The sequence below is a fragment of the Rhinolophus hipposideros genome (assembly GCF_964194185.1).
Source record: "Rhinolophus hipposideros genome assembly, chromosome: 25".
In the NCBI taxonomy this organism is placed as follows: Eukaryota; Metazoa; Chordata; class Mammalia; order Chiroptera; family Rhinolophidae; genus Rhinolophus; species Rhinolophus hipposideros.
Window position 1 is genome coordinate 20891047 of NC_138071.1, and position 12298 is coordinate 20903344.

A 12298-nucleotide genomic window follows, 5' to 3' on the forward strand; every position below is an offset into this window, starting at 1 on the left:
CAGGTCACCAGCTCTCCAAGCCAGCTGCCTCATCTGCAAGAGACTAATATTGCTGAGTTCACAGGGTTATTATGAAGACTAAATTAAACAAGATCGTCAGTGGACAACTTTTAGCACCGTGTTTGGTACACAGTCAAGGGAGTATCGTTAAATGGTTTGTCAGAAACATGAGGCCATGCATTGCTAATTAAAAGAGAAACAAAAGCATATCTCAGTGAAGGCCTCATTAACAAAAAGTTCACTGGAAATGTGGAGATTTCGAACCGCCATTATGTTTTCTTTCCTTGAACACATGCTACTCTCTTAGGGCGTCAGCTGCCTCATCATAAATGGGGTGACTCTGAGGGCCCCATGAAATCACCTTCACACAGGGCTTGGTATGGGGCTTGGTGTATCAAAAGCATTCAACAAATGTTAGCTGTCACTTACTTGAGGGACTCTGCAAGTTTCACCAAATAAGAGACAGTCAACATGTTTGAATACAGGGTCTGAGCTAAGGGGCACTCAAAGGCTTGTGGGAGTCGAGCTGGGGGCCTCAGCGAGATCCTGCTGGTACAGGCATCCTGAGAAAGTGTGCCCTGCCGAGGGTCACTTCTTTGCAAGCTCTCAGAGTCTGAAGGGAAAGACTGGCTTGGAGCTGGCTCTCTTGAACTTCTGGAAGCTGCAAGCAAGATGTTGAGAAGCCTCCACAGGTTGGGTTACTCTACTGAGCAGTGGCACCAAAAGCCTTTGAAAGATTTCTGTTGCATGTAAATGTCATTTCACCACCTTCAATTCTCTAGTAGCCCGACAAAGATTTTACAGCGTCTAGTGGATGGAGATGAGAAGGCAGCAAAGTGGAAAAGCACTGACACCCCAGCCCAGCTCCAGCATGCACCTGAATGCGACACAGCCAAACTTCATGGCGGGTCTGCTTCGGTCACACCAGGGGTGACACCAGACCTGTTAAGCTCACACAGTGTGCCCACTCTCCCAATAGCAGCAGTGCTAGGGTGACCGGTCTCCACTTCTCTTAAAAGATGAGTACAGTTTTGAAATAAATGCAATAAAAAAAAATACAAGTCAGGATAAAGAGGAGAGGATAACTGGAACTGCATCACTGACAATGTCATTGTTGCCCAGAAAGGAGAGAGGAATGAATGCCATTTTGTCCATATTTGGAGATGTTTTTGAGAAGGGTTCTTTGGCTAAAGAAAGGAACAGCTTTCACCTTCCTTTCCTTTGGTAAGGACATCTCTGGCCTGCTCAATTTGGAGGGTTCCCCATCGGAACTCTGTAAGATTCACCAGAAAGAAAAGACAGAGATAGGCGAGAAGCATGCAAAGGCCCTGGGGCTGGAATGTGTCATGGCAAAATCGCTTACGCGGGCCTTGTGAAGTCCCAGATGAGGCCTGCAGAAGGAATCCTTGCCTCTCTGTTGAATTCTCTCTGCTGCTTGAGGGCTCCTGGTTATTTTCTTCTGTCCTAGCAGCTACTGGGCAGGCCAGCAAGGGCCCCACAGCCCACCTTGGCCCCGGCACTAGACAGAGAATCTGGAATGAAAGCGGAGTCTGCCTGTGGATACATCTCGTCTCATCAACCACAGCCTATCAGTTACAGCGCCTTCAGCCTCCTCACGTCCTTCCTCCGGTTTCCAAGAAAGTCTGCTCCACTCACTCACACACACTCACACAACTCCAAATCCTCCACCACAAGCTTGTTCAAAAATGAGTGTTTGCAATTCTAAAGGTCTGGTCAAGGCAAATCAGCCTGTTAGCAGCTGTCTACTCTCGCCTTCCCTTCCTCACATCCAACAATCTGGTGTCTGGGCGGGTTGAGTCTTCCAGGGTGAAGAGGACAAGGCCAGCTGGCTCCCACAGCCTGCAAGCCACTCAGCCGCCAGTAAGGCCAGAATGCAAATACAGTCCAGGAGACAACCGTCGGTTTGCCTCAACCCTTCTTTTCCCTCTGAATTCGATCAGCCACATGCCCCACTTCACAGTAATAACTGGCATCAAGCCTCAGACTCTCCCACCCATCGGCCTGCTCACCCCTTCCCTTGGAAACAGCTAAAACGTCATGAAAGAGGCCCTGAGCGCAGAGACACGGGTGCAAACACCCAGATGGGTCAGCACCGACCCAGCGAGCAGAAGCATATCAGCCTGTGGTTCCTCAGGCTCCAAACTGCATGGTTCTCCTTGACCTGTCCTTGGAAATCTTCCCCTCTTACTCTAACGATGTTTCTTCAGCAAAGAAGGATGGAGCCAATTAAAGAACAGATGATGCTCTAGGTTACTTGAGGGCTAAATAAGGATTCGGATGGCATCCCTCTATTTGAGAGCTTGGTTCTAGGGACGGGCAGCCTTTTATTCCAAGGGAGAGGACAGGATGGCAGATTCGGGCAAGGGCTAACGAGCACAAGCGGGGGCCGGCCTGTCTCACTGGGGGCTTCGGATCCCACAGCGCTGTGCTTGGGACTGGAAGAGGGAGGCAGGTGGGGACGAGGGGAGGGTGCACTAATGTTGGCTGAGTGTCTGCGGACTGGCTACCGCGTGACATCTCCCTCTGTAAGCTGCTGCCTCCCTTTCAGCGGAGCCAGCCATTTCAAGCCTGTCTTCATCCAGGCCCATAGTTTCTGGGTTCGGTGGGCAGCGTGTGGATACCTCAAGCTGGTTTAAAGTCCATCACACACAGTGCAGTGCACCGAGGGGTACAGTCGGAGCCCAGTGGGGATGGCCATGAGGGCCCTGCTGTGCCCCTTTCTGGCCAATGATTTCAGGGGGGGCTGTGGCCCGCAGTGTCTGGGGAGCTGCTAGACTTTGTCAGTGTCCTCTGGCCTCCTACCGTCAGTTCGCCTTTTTCAGGCTCTTTAGTTTGTCCCTAGAATTGTGTGCCAAGAAGATGCACTGGGGGCAAGGGAGAGACAGAAGAAGTGTGGTTAGTGAGAGGAAGGAGGCCAAGTGAGGCTGAAATTTCTCAGGGAACAGTACCACCTGCCTGGTACCCTTACATCAGCTCATTACACCCAGTGGTTTCTAGGAAGGGACAACTGTCTCTACACTGAAGGATGTAAGCCACACTCCTGGTGCATTATGGGAAATAGGAGGACATTTGGGAAACGGGCTGGGTCAGCTCTGGGGAGAGGGTTTTTGTTTTTGTTTTGCTTGCCACATGAATAGCAGATGTGAGGCAGGCCAAGGGTCTAGTTAGCAGATTTCAGAAGCAAGGAGAGCACAGGGAATGTGGGAGAAAAGCATGGCAGCCCGTGAGATGCCTCCTCCGACCTCTTTCCAGGCCACTGAGAATCTAGAAACGTACAATATTGGTCGTGCTCGTGTTGTCTGTACAGACAAAGGCCTTGATTTTCCCAACGTTTGCTCTGTGTTGGATCTTTCTTGACAGCTCTTAGTGGAATAGAGATGACAGAAACAATTTTCCTAATTCCTGGGTCTTTCCTTTTTTCTGTCTGACAAAACTGGACATCCGTATGTCCCTTTTGCCTACTCACAGACTCACAGATATAAGTTTAAATATTAAAGAGAAAACACAAAGATACACAGAATAAATGTGCATTTCAAACCCCAACTAAAATATCCACATGATGCCAATGAAAATAATCACAATACTACGAACCAAAATAATTAGTCCAATAATATTATCTTTATGAGCAGCATGGAACTTTCATTCCTGATCTGGAAGGGAAGGAAAGAAAATGTCAGGTAAAAGAGTGAGACTTCCAACTTAGTAGACACAATTATTTTCTTTAAAATGGAAGGCTATGTTTGTTGTCTTTCCCCGTGAAAGAGCAGATGGAGAAAGGGCCAGAAGTGAGCTGTGTGCCAGCAGAGCCAGGATGCCAGCCACTAAGGCAAACAGAGGTTCATTTGCAGCCAAGACGTGTGTAACTGGGCACGAGAAGGTCTGTTGCGCTCTGCTGCCATCTGGCTACCCAAAGTCCGGGCGGACGGGTTTTCTAGGCTGGTGTGGCCCCAGGAGGACTCTGGCTCCTGCGTCCTCCACTTGACCCCCCACCCTCTCTGGACTGGCCATCTTCCTGCTGTCTCAGAACGATGGCACTTCCCCACCTCTGGATACAGACTATATATGGATCGTGGCACTACGAGAAGGGCATCTCGTCCCATTGCATCCCACTGGGTACTGGGGGACCGCCTCGAGCGGGTCATGGTGTCCTTCCCTCCAGCCCAAGGCCTGGACTAAGCTGGTTCCAGTTTGGGGGCCGATTTCTTTGTATAAGTAGAACTTAGGGTCAGGGAGGGGAAATTTCCAGAGTTATTTCACATTTCACAGCTAAGAGCTAAGGAAACGGTTTGACTTCCTCACTGAATTAGATCGGGTATAGCTATAAAAACACCTTTCACAGTAAATCATTAAGGGAGGCTGTCCAGTGAAGAAGGGAGCGGGGAGATGAGGTGGAGTGCTGAAATTGGGAGCCACCTCTTTGCACTCTGGAAACTTGGCTTTGGGGTTAGTTAAGTACTCAGCATTGAGAGTCAAACAATTAGGACCACCTTTTAAAGCCCCTTCTATGATCAGATAGTCTCCCAACCTTCATGTGTGTTAAGCGCAATTTACTGTGAATGGAGAGACCCTCCACCCAGCAGGTTCAAAGCCCGAGAAAACTCCCAGAATGTTTCAATGGTGCGAGAGGGCAAAGGGCGTATTTCTTTGGAAATGTAACTGGTGGTGGGAGTTTTCCAAGGTGCAGTGTAAGACCCCTGATCACCCTCATAAGTGTCCCTCCAACCTTCTGCCCAAAAGAGCCCTTGAAAACCAAAACAAAGTCATGTCGTGAGTAGACATGGGTAATGTGAGGAAAGACTCTGCAGTGACCAAGGGTTGATGGTATATACAGAGGGAAGGGTCCAGCAAGACCGCGAGAGCGAAACACAGCCAGGGAACCAGAGGAGAGAGGGGCAGGGCTGACAGTGACACAGGGGGCGAGTCTGAGAACATGGGGCTGGCGACCAGGCCTCCTCTCCAGTCCCTGGACAGCGACAGGAAGGGTGTGCCCGGCCTGGAGGCAGCCTTGACTCCTTTGTCCCTTCCACACCAGGAAGGAGGCAGCCACCTGGCAAGGCCAGCGTTCCTAAAACTGAGAAGGGACCTCTGGTTCCACAATTGGCAGAGCCGACCGCACTGGTAGAACTGGGGGCACAGTGTGGTGAGGGTGCGGGGTGGGGAGTCTCTCTTGCTTTGTCTCCAAATAAAAGTCAACTGAAACCATCATTGCCATCAGGTTCAACCCCGACCATCCATCTGTCACGTCCCTCTCAAGACCCGTGGGCTCTCCTAGCCCTGCCAGCTCCCTGATATCCTTCTGTAGCAAACGGCCCAAGAAAGACAACAGGGATTGAAACAAAATGAACTTAAAATTAAAAAAAGAAAAAGAAAACAGGAAAGACCAGAGTAAAATGTTACAACAGCACAAAGGAAGAGCCGAGAGGCTCTGACTTGCTTCCAATCAGCTTCTTGGAGTACCATGGAAGTAAACCCTCACGCGCGTCTGTCGTCGGTAAGGCACTAGGAGGGAATGGTGTAGAGTCAAGAGTGCGGCAGCGCGCCCAGGGACACGGGGAAGGCGGCGGCCGCACGCACCCCCACACGCGCTCGCTCACGCGCACACGCCTGGACCACCACATTGGTTACTTGCCTATGTTATATCACTTTTTTTTTGTGCAATTACACTGAGGAATAGTCTATTGGTATCACTGGAGTTGAACACAAAGCAGAAAACAAGGGTGCAGAGTGCTACATTCCACTAGGGTGTCAGCAATGACCGTGAGCCCTACGCTATGTGACTAGGGATTGGTTCCAAGAGAAAATAAACCTTCAGAAAAGAAAAAAAAACCCTCAAGTTTGCAACACACATTATTAACGACATTTGAGGCATAACATTGCTTAGGGATTTATCCAGAGAACTCAGAAAGAGAAAATGTGCCCTCTTGGGGGGCTGGGGTGGAGGGGAAAAGTCTTCCTTCAGCCTGGCCACCCCCCATCAGTCCTGGTGAATGAGCCAGAACTGGGCTTTGCCGACCCCAGACCAACCCCCAAATATCAGACCCCTCAGGTCACGGCCTGAGCTTCTAGAGAGCTGCTGACCCTTTTGAGTTCTGGAAAAATCCCTAATTCTTATGTTCAATAATTAAAAATCTATTGGATTTCATATCAGGTGTCCCCTGACAGCAAATTCTTAAATGTCACTTGCTGCCATATGAAAATAATCTTTGAAAAGTTCATAAAGTTCTTCAAAAACTGGGGCCCCCTCACTTCCAGAATCTTCCGTTGCTCTCTTCTTCTCCTTTCCAGTTTGGTGCAGAATGGGTTCGTGAGCTGTGTTTTTTTGTTACTGACGTTTTCTTTTTTTTCTTTTTCTTTTTAAAAATAAAAAGCATAGATTCCCCCCCATCCCCTTCCTTTTTAAAATGTTCTCTGCTCTAAGTCCTCCCACTTCCTCGTTCAAGTTTCGTTTGCGTCCCGTCCCTGCCCCGTTCCCCCTCCCCTGCCCCGTTTGCATTGTTTCTGTGCGGCACCTTCAGTATAAAAAGCCCAGCTCCCACGAGGTCCCTCTCCCCCCCTCCCCTCCCGTTCCAGTGTTTATATGTAAGGGTACTGGTTGACCTTGGCGGGGCTCAGTGGGTATCCAGTGTAGACAGTGGAGGCCGGAGAGGCGCTGATGTAGGTCTGGTGGGCAAACTGGGCTGGATACTGACTCGGGTGGATGGTGGGCGAGGCCAGCACCCGGGGGCCCATGCTCACGGGGACCTGGTGGACGATGCTGGCCGGGTAGGCAGTGTGCTGCACGGTGTGACGCGCCGAGCCTTGGGAGGCCACCAGGTGGGCCACGGTGCCGGTGGAGCCCAGGGCCGCGGGCGCCGTGTAGGTGTAAAGGTGGGGCTGGGTGGGGAGGTGGGCGGCAGCGGCAGCCAGGTGGGGGTGCACAGTGCCGTGGCTGGGGCTGTTGTGTGGGAAGGAGTACGGAGCCTGGGCCATTGTGGGCGTGATGTAGGCCTGCTGCCGTCGGTGGCTCCCGGTGCGGTCCGCGGTGATGTGCTGCTGAGCCTGGAGAAGGAGAGGCACCAGGACAGGGCTGCACTGGGGGCTGGACACACGAAGGAGGGGGCAGCGAGGAGCAAGGAGGAGGGCGGACGGGGGAGGAGGGAGAGGAAAAGCAGGAGGACGGGAGGGAGGAGGGAGAGGGTGCCAGAAGCAGTGGGAGTGACACAAGATGCCTTCCCAGTAATGCTGGGAAGTAAAAATTAGCCTGCACTGAGAAGGGAACAGTGTGCGCCGCGCCCAGCACCCCCCCGGCGGATGACACACAGAGAAAGCCAGCTGCAAGTTAATAGGAGACGGCGTGTCTCTCCAGGACACACTGCAGCGGCAAAGGGGCAAAGGAGCCCCTCTTTTTTTTTTTTTTAATTAATTTTATTGGGGTGACAATTGTTAGTAAATTTACATAGATTTCAGGTGTACAATTCTGTATTACATCGTCTAGGAGCCCCTCTTTAAGTGATGACTGGTTTCTCTCTCACCGTGAAATCTTTGTCTCTAAAATCGATGCCCTCAGAGACTGAGCTGTTTGAATTGGTACACATATATGAGTCCTCTCTTACCTGGAGAATCTAAGTCACAGTGACACAGAGACACAGTCTCAGTTTACAACCCAAGTGCAGCACTTCACATCAGGGGTTTCTGAGTACAAACTTCCCATTTATGTCATCTCCGTGGCTTCTAAGGAAACAGGCCCCTGTTTCCAGACCTGAGTTGACCCTTTACATACAGGCCAGCTCTGCCCTCAGAGACTCTGCTTCATTTACATTCCTCCTGAACGTCACCTTCTTTCTCCAAATCCCCGACTCCTGCCCTTGGTTTGGGGCTTCGGGTGTGTGGCCTCCCTCACTGTAGGAGTCAGGAAGCCTGTGTTGTGCTGCACGCCTGTCCCTGGCGTCCTGGCCTGACTGGGTTGAGAAAGCAAGGTGGGGGCCATTCTATTTTTAAGCTCTGGCACCTTATCACTCAGTGCTCTGTCATTCTGCTTTGGGACAGCTCTCCGTGAACCAGTGATACCAACTTCCCCAAGGGTGAACCACAAAGGAAAAGAAAACAGCAGAGATCACTCAGGGCACTTCCTGCCACCGCTAGAGAGACTGCAGCTCTGAGGGGGTGGGTCTGCCACAGTGACCTTCTCTGAAGCTGGAAATGGGGGGGACGAGGTGAGACAGCCATTGGGTGGGGCCTACCTGGCTGAGGTTGAGAGGCTGCTGCTGCTGGAAATGTGGTCCTGGCCGCTGCTGCCGGTAGGCGATGGCTCCAGACGAGCTCCCTGAAGAGTGACCGCTGGTGGAGGTCACGTTGCTGGAGGACTTGGACTTGTACGAGGACGAGTGGTGACTGGTGGTGACTGTGTGCAGAGGAGAAACAGGTCACGATCCGTCACAGGTCCTCAGCTGCCCAGAAGACACTACCCCTCTAGGGGGTCTTCCAGGAAGGAACCCATTCCTGAGACTGGCCAATCACAAATCAGCCTCATCGCCCCCAGACCCAGTTAAGATTCTGCCTTGACCCTGGATTGGCCACTGAGCTCTGGATTGTTCCACTGGTTGGGAGCAAACCTTGTGGGCCTTTAGAATTACAGTCTGGTGACACTGAAAAGCACAAGGAGAGCCTAACAGAGGAAGGCAGGAGAGATCTCTGCAGCTTTTCAGCATCCCACCTAGGGTTGTAGTTGGGGGCTATTCGTTGAGATACAGAGACACAGTGACAGATACAGCAGGATAAAGATGACCGCCTCTCAAAAAAAAAAAAAAAAGAAAGAAAAAAAAAAGGCCACATATGTCTTGGAGGAAAAAAACAACTGGAATAAAATGAATACGGTAAGAAGTTTATATTAAATAAGCCATATGAGTCAATTTTGGTGTTTGTGATCTGTGAATACCAGCTCCCAGCTGAGTGGGACCTATGCCTCTAGGGGCCAAGTCACAGGACTGCCATATACCATGTGGGATGTGGCAGAATTGGGCGCTGCTACCTCTCTAGATCAATCATCTCTCTCCTAAAGCTCTGCCTAGTACAGATAAATGAAAACCAAGATGAAACCATCCACAGTCAACATGAAAAAGGCGTTTGGCACAGGGAATCCAGTCACCCGCCAAAACCTGCGCTGTCTTCCACAGACTCCCAACTCTTAGACTGTCCACACTCGGGGGAGCTGCCCAGAGCAGGGGTGTTCAAGAGAAGAACCATACAGAGTCTAATGGCAAGGACAGGCACAGACGTCAGAAAACAGGTCTACTTCTCATGCTGTTCAGCAGGAACAATTCGGATTTCCTGGGCCTGAGCATCTTCGGAAAACAGAAGCCTAACATAGTCTCAGTTAGGTACCCATGATCGCTAGTATAAAATGGGTGAATCTGGTCATTCTTGGGGGGTAGAGGATGCTAAGTATTAATATGCAGCTCACAGAATAAGGATCAGGCCTTGACAACACTGAGTTGGATCGATTCCACCACAAATCCCAGGGAGACAAAATCAAAGCCAAAGAGGAGACGCCTGAGTCTGGGGACAGCAAGGGAGAATGCTGATTAATTGTTGGAGAGTAATGTGTAAAACATGGGCTCCATAAAGTTGTCTTCTCTCAGTGCTCACCTTTGTGGTTTTTGAAGACAGGAAACTGCTGTGCTCAGACGGGCATGGCTGGTCTTCAGCTTCCTCACCTGTCTTAAACTAGGGAGGCTGAACTAGGTGGTCTTAAAAATTTCAGAAACTCTTGCCACAACGTTGTTGCCTCCCACAGAGTGGCGCCAGCAGTATGGCCGACAAAGCTCCAAGACGGAAGATTCCTACCAGGAAACCTGGCCACTCTCTCAGGCATCCTCCATCTTGGTTTAAAAGGCCAAGAGAAATTTAGCATTGGCCACTTTTTGAAAACAAAAATCAATTCCTAGGGGACCTGCAGAAGGTCTGTCATAAACCAATTCTTATATACCACTATCATGCATTTTTAAGGGATAATTATTGTTACAGAATTTCCCAGAGATGTCTTAGAACCAGGAACCCTTGATTTACAAAACTCATTGTCGCATCCTGTGGGTCTATAATCGCTGATCAGAAATTCCTGGGGTCAGACATTTTTGAAATTCAGAATTTCAGATTTTAGAAAGGTAATTTGGTACCTAGTCAATATATTAGGTTACCCCCAGCGGGACCTCAGTACCACCCTGTCTTCAAAGACACAAATATAACTCTGTCACCAATATGATTACGACAAAGGCACTATGAATAGCCTCTTGCTAGTTCAGGCCAGGTTTGTTTTTTTTTGTTGTTGTTGTTTTTTTAACCACCAACTGAGTATACCGTAAACTTAAAATTTGGTTTTCAGAACTTTTTTGATTTTGGATTGCAGACAAGGGAGGAATATTTCCTTCTCTTCTGGCTCAGTAAAAGGGCTGGTTTTCCTTAAGGATTTTAACACAGTTTTGAGAACGTTAGTGTTATCTAAGCCAAGCAGTATGCATTTAAGGCTGCAATTTAAACTGGGGGATGAGTAGGGCTGATGGAGTGGCAAGTAAAGAGTTAAGAGGTCAATTTCCAGATTCTTAACTTTCAAATGCATCTTTTCCTAAACTGATTCACTAGCACTGGGTTCCATCCCTTCCCTTTCCCACCTTCTCTCTCACATTCACACTTCTCTCATTTTACAAGAGAGGCTTCCAGTGTCACTCTCCTGCATGTTAATATGGTGTACTGACTGCCAGATGGGATAATTCTAGAATGGATAGCTCCCGAGGGATAGTCCCTTAAGAGCAAAGCCATCTTTTCAGTAAGAAACATGGAAGGCTGTGCAGGCTTATTGTATCCAGGCTACAAACCCTTTGCAAACTCCCTACCTTATCCATCCATTCATGAGATAAAATTTAGCAGAGAGGTGGCTGTCGCAGGGAAGACTTTCTCTGATGGAGGTAAAGACAACTTGGGCCACCGGGCTGACAACCAGGAGTGACTGCTCATTAGGCAGTAAGCACATCGATGTGTTAAATGGGCTGAACATGCAGCTTCCAGATTATGACAAACGTATTTAAAGCACTTAAATAATGACACAATATACAACATGACAGAAATTACATCCTTTGCAAATACTTGAACTTACAACTGTGTGATGGATGTAGTTTTTAAGTTATTTGTGGGATACTTGAGCAGACAAGTATTGAGGGCCACTGTTCTGGGGCATCCCGTCCCCTGGGGAACACCTCTGTTTGTCTTCAGGTTCCTTTGGTCACTGCTAGAGACTGCTGCTTCCTGGAAGGCTTCCACTAAAATACTTACCTGGGAAAGAGAAATCCTCACGTCCCACACTATGCAGGATGGCCTATGGGCTGGACAAGTCCCCAAAGAGCCCATCCTGAATTCCACTCTCTACCTTAAATCGTCCTCAGGGGACTGACTACCTGACTCACCTAGGCCTACTGGGCCTTACCCTAGTGGGGTGGTTACCCCAAGAAGGTTCCAAGGTCTCCTGGAGCAACCTTAGGTGACACAGACGGGATGAATGAGTAATAGCTCATGAATAATGACTTCTCACATCAAAGCAAAATCTTTTCGGCCGTCTCTATCCCTTTCCTTCTAAATGGTGCCCGTGAGGGCAATGACTAGCTGGGATTGGCTGGTGACAGTTTGGGGCAGAAAAACAGATGCGCAAATTTCTTCTGGTTCATTCCCCAAATTCTTCCACCGGCGAGACTGAGCAAGGGAGTCACTGAATAGATGCTACTAAATCTAGGGTGAGGCGCTAAGTGTATCTGAAAGGTTAAGTTCTCAGCCTTTCTTCTAGGGCCCAGTTTTCAGGACAAGCCTTACACAGGATGGAAGGAGTCCTAATCAAGCAACGTATGAGGGAGAAGCATGCTTGCCATAACCCGTCCTCCCAACAGTGACTTCCAAGGAGACGCAAGAAGAGCCTATTTCACCATCACTGACGGAGACTCGAAGAAGGTTCTTCCTACACAGGCAGCGTCCCCACTTCCCCCGGGCCTCTTGGAAGGAGTGAGGCCAGAAGTTGGCCAGGAACTCCCCACATTAGGTGTCTTTCCAGATCAGTGGATAAGGACCTGGGTGGCTTTTATTTTATATAGTCAACCAGGTCAGAGGGAGAGCCACTGTAAAGGCAGTGAGGTATTCGTCACAGAATTAAACTATGAAAACGCTGCTCATACAATGTGATGCTAAGCAGAATCCTACCTTGGCTACCCGAACAGGATCCTTGGTGAGAACCTGTCATAATCTGGCTCTTAGCTCTCATGTA

General features: G+C 49.5%; 1 protein-coding gene across 2 annotated transcripts in view; it reads right to left on the reverse strand.

The window, feature by feature from the left end:
- Positions 1-5640: 5640 nt before the first annotated feature.
- HIPK2 (homeodomain interacting protein kinase 2) overlaps positions 5641-12298 on the reverse strand; it is a 162829-nt gene continuing 156171 nt past the window's right edge. For both annotated transcript variants that reach the window (XM_081038404.1, XM_081038403.1), the window contains exons 14-15: positions 8241-8401; positions 5641-7059 (exon numbers count right to left, since the gene is read on the reverse strand). In XM_081038404.1, coding sequence (XP_080894530.1) covers positions 6595-7059; positions 8241-8401 — 626 coding nt within the window. In that variant the 3' untranslated portion in view covers positions 5641-6594. The remainder of the gene's footprint in view (positions 7060-8240; positions 8402-12298) is intronic.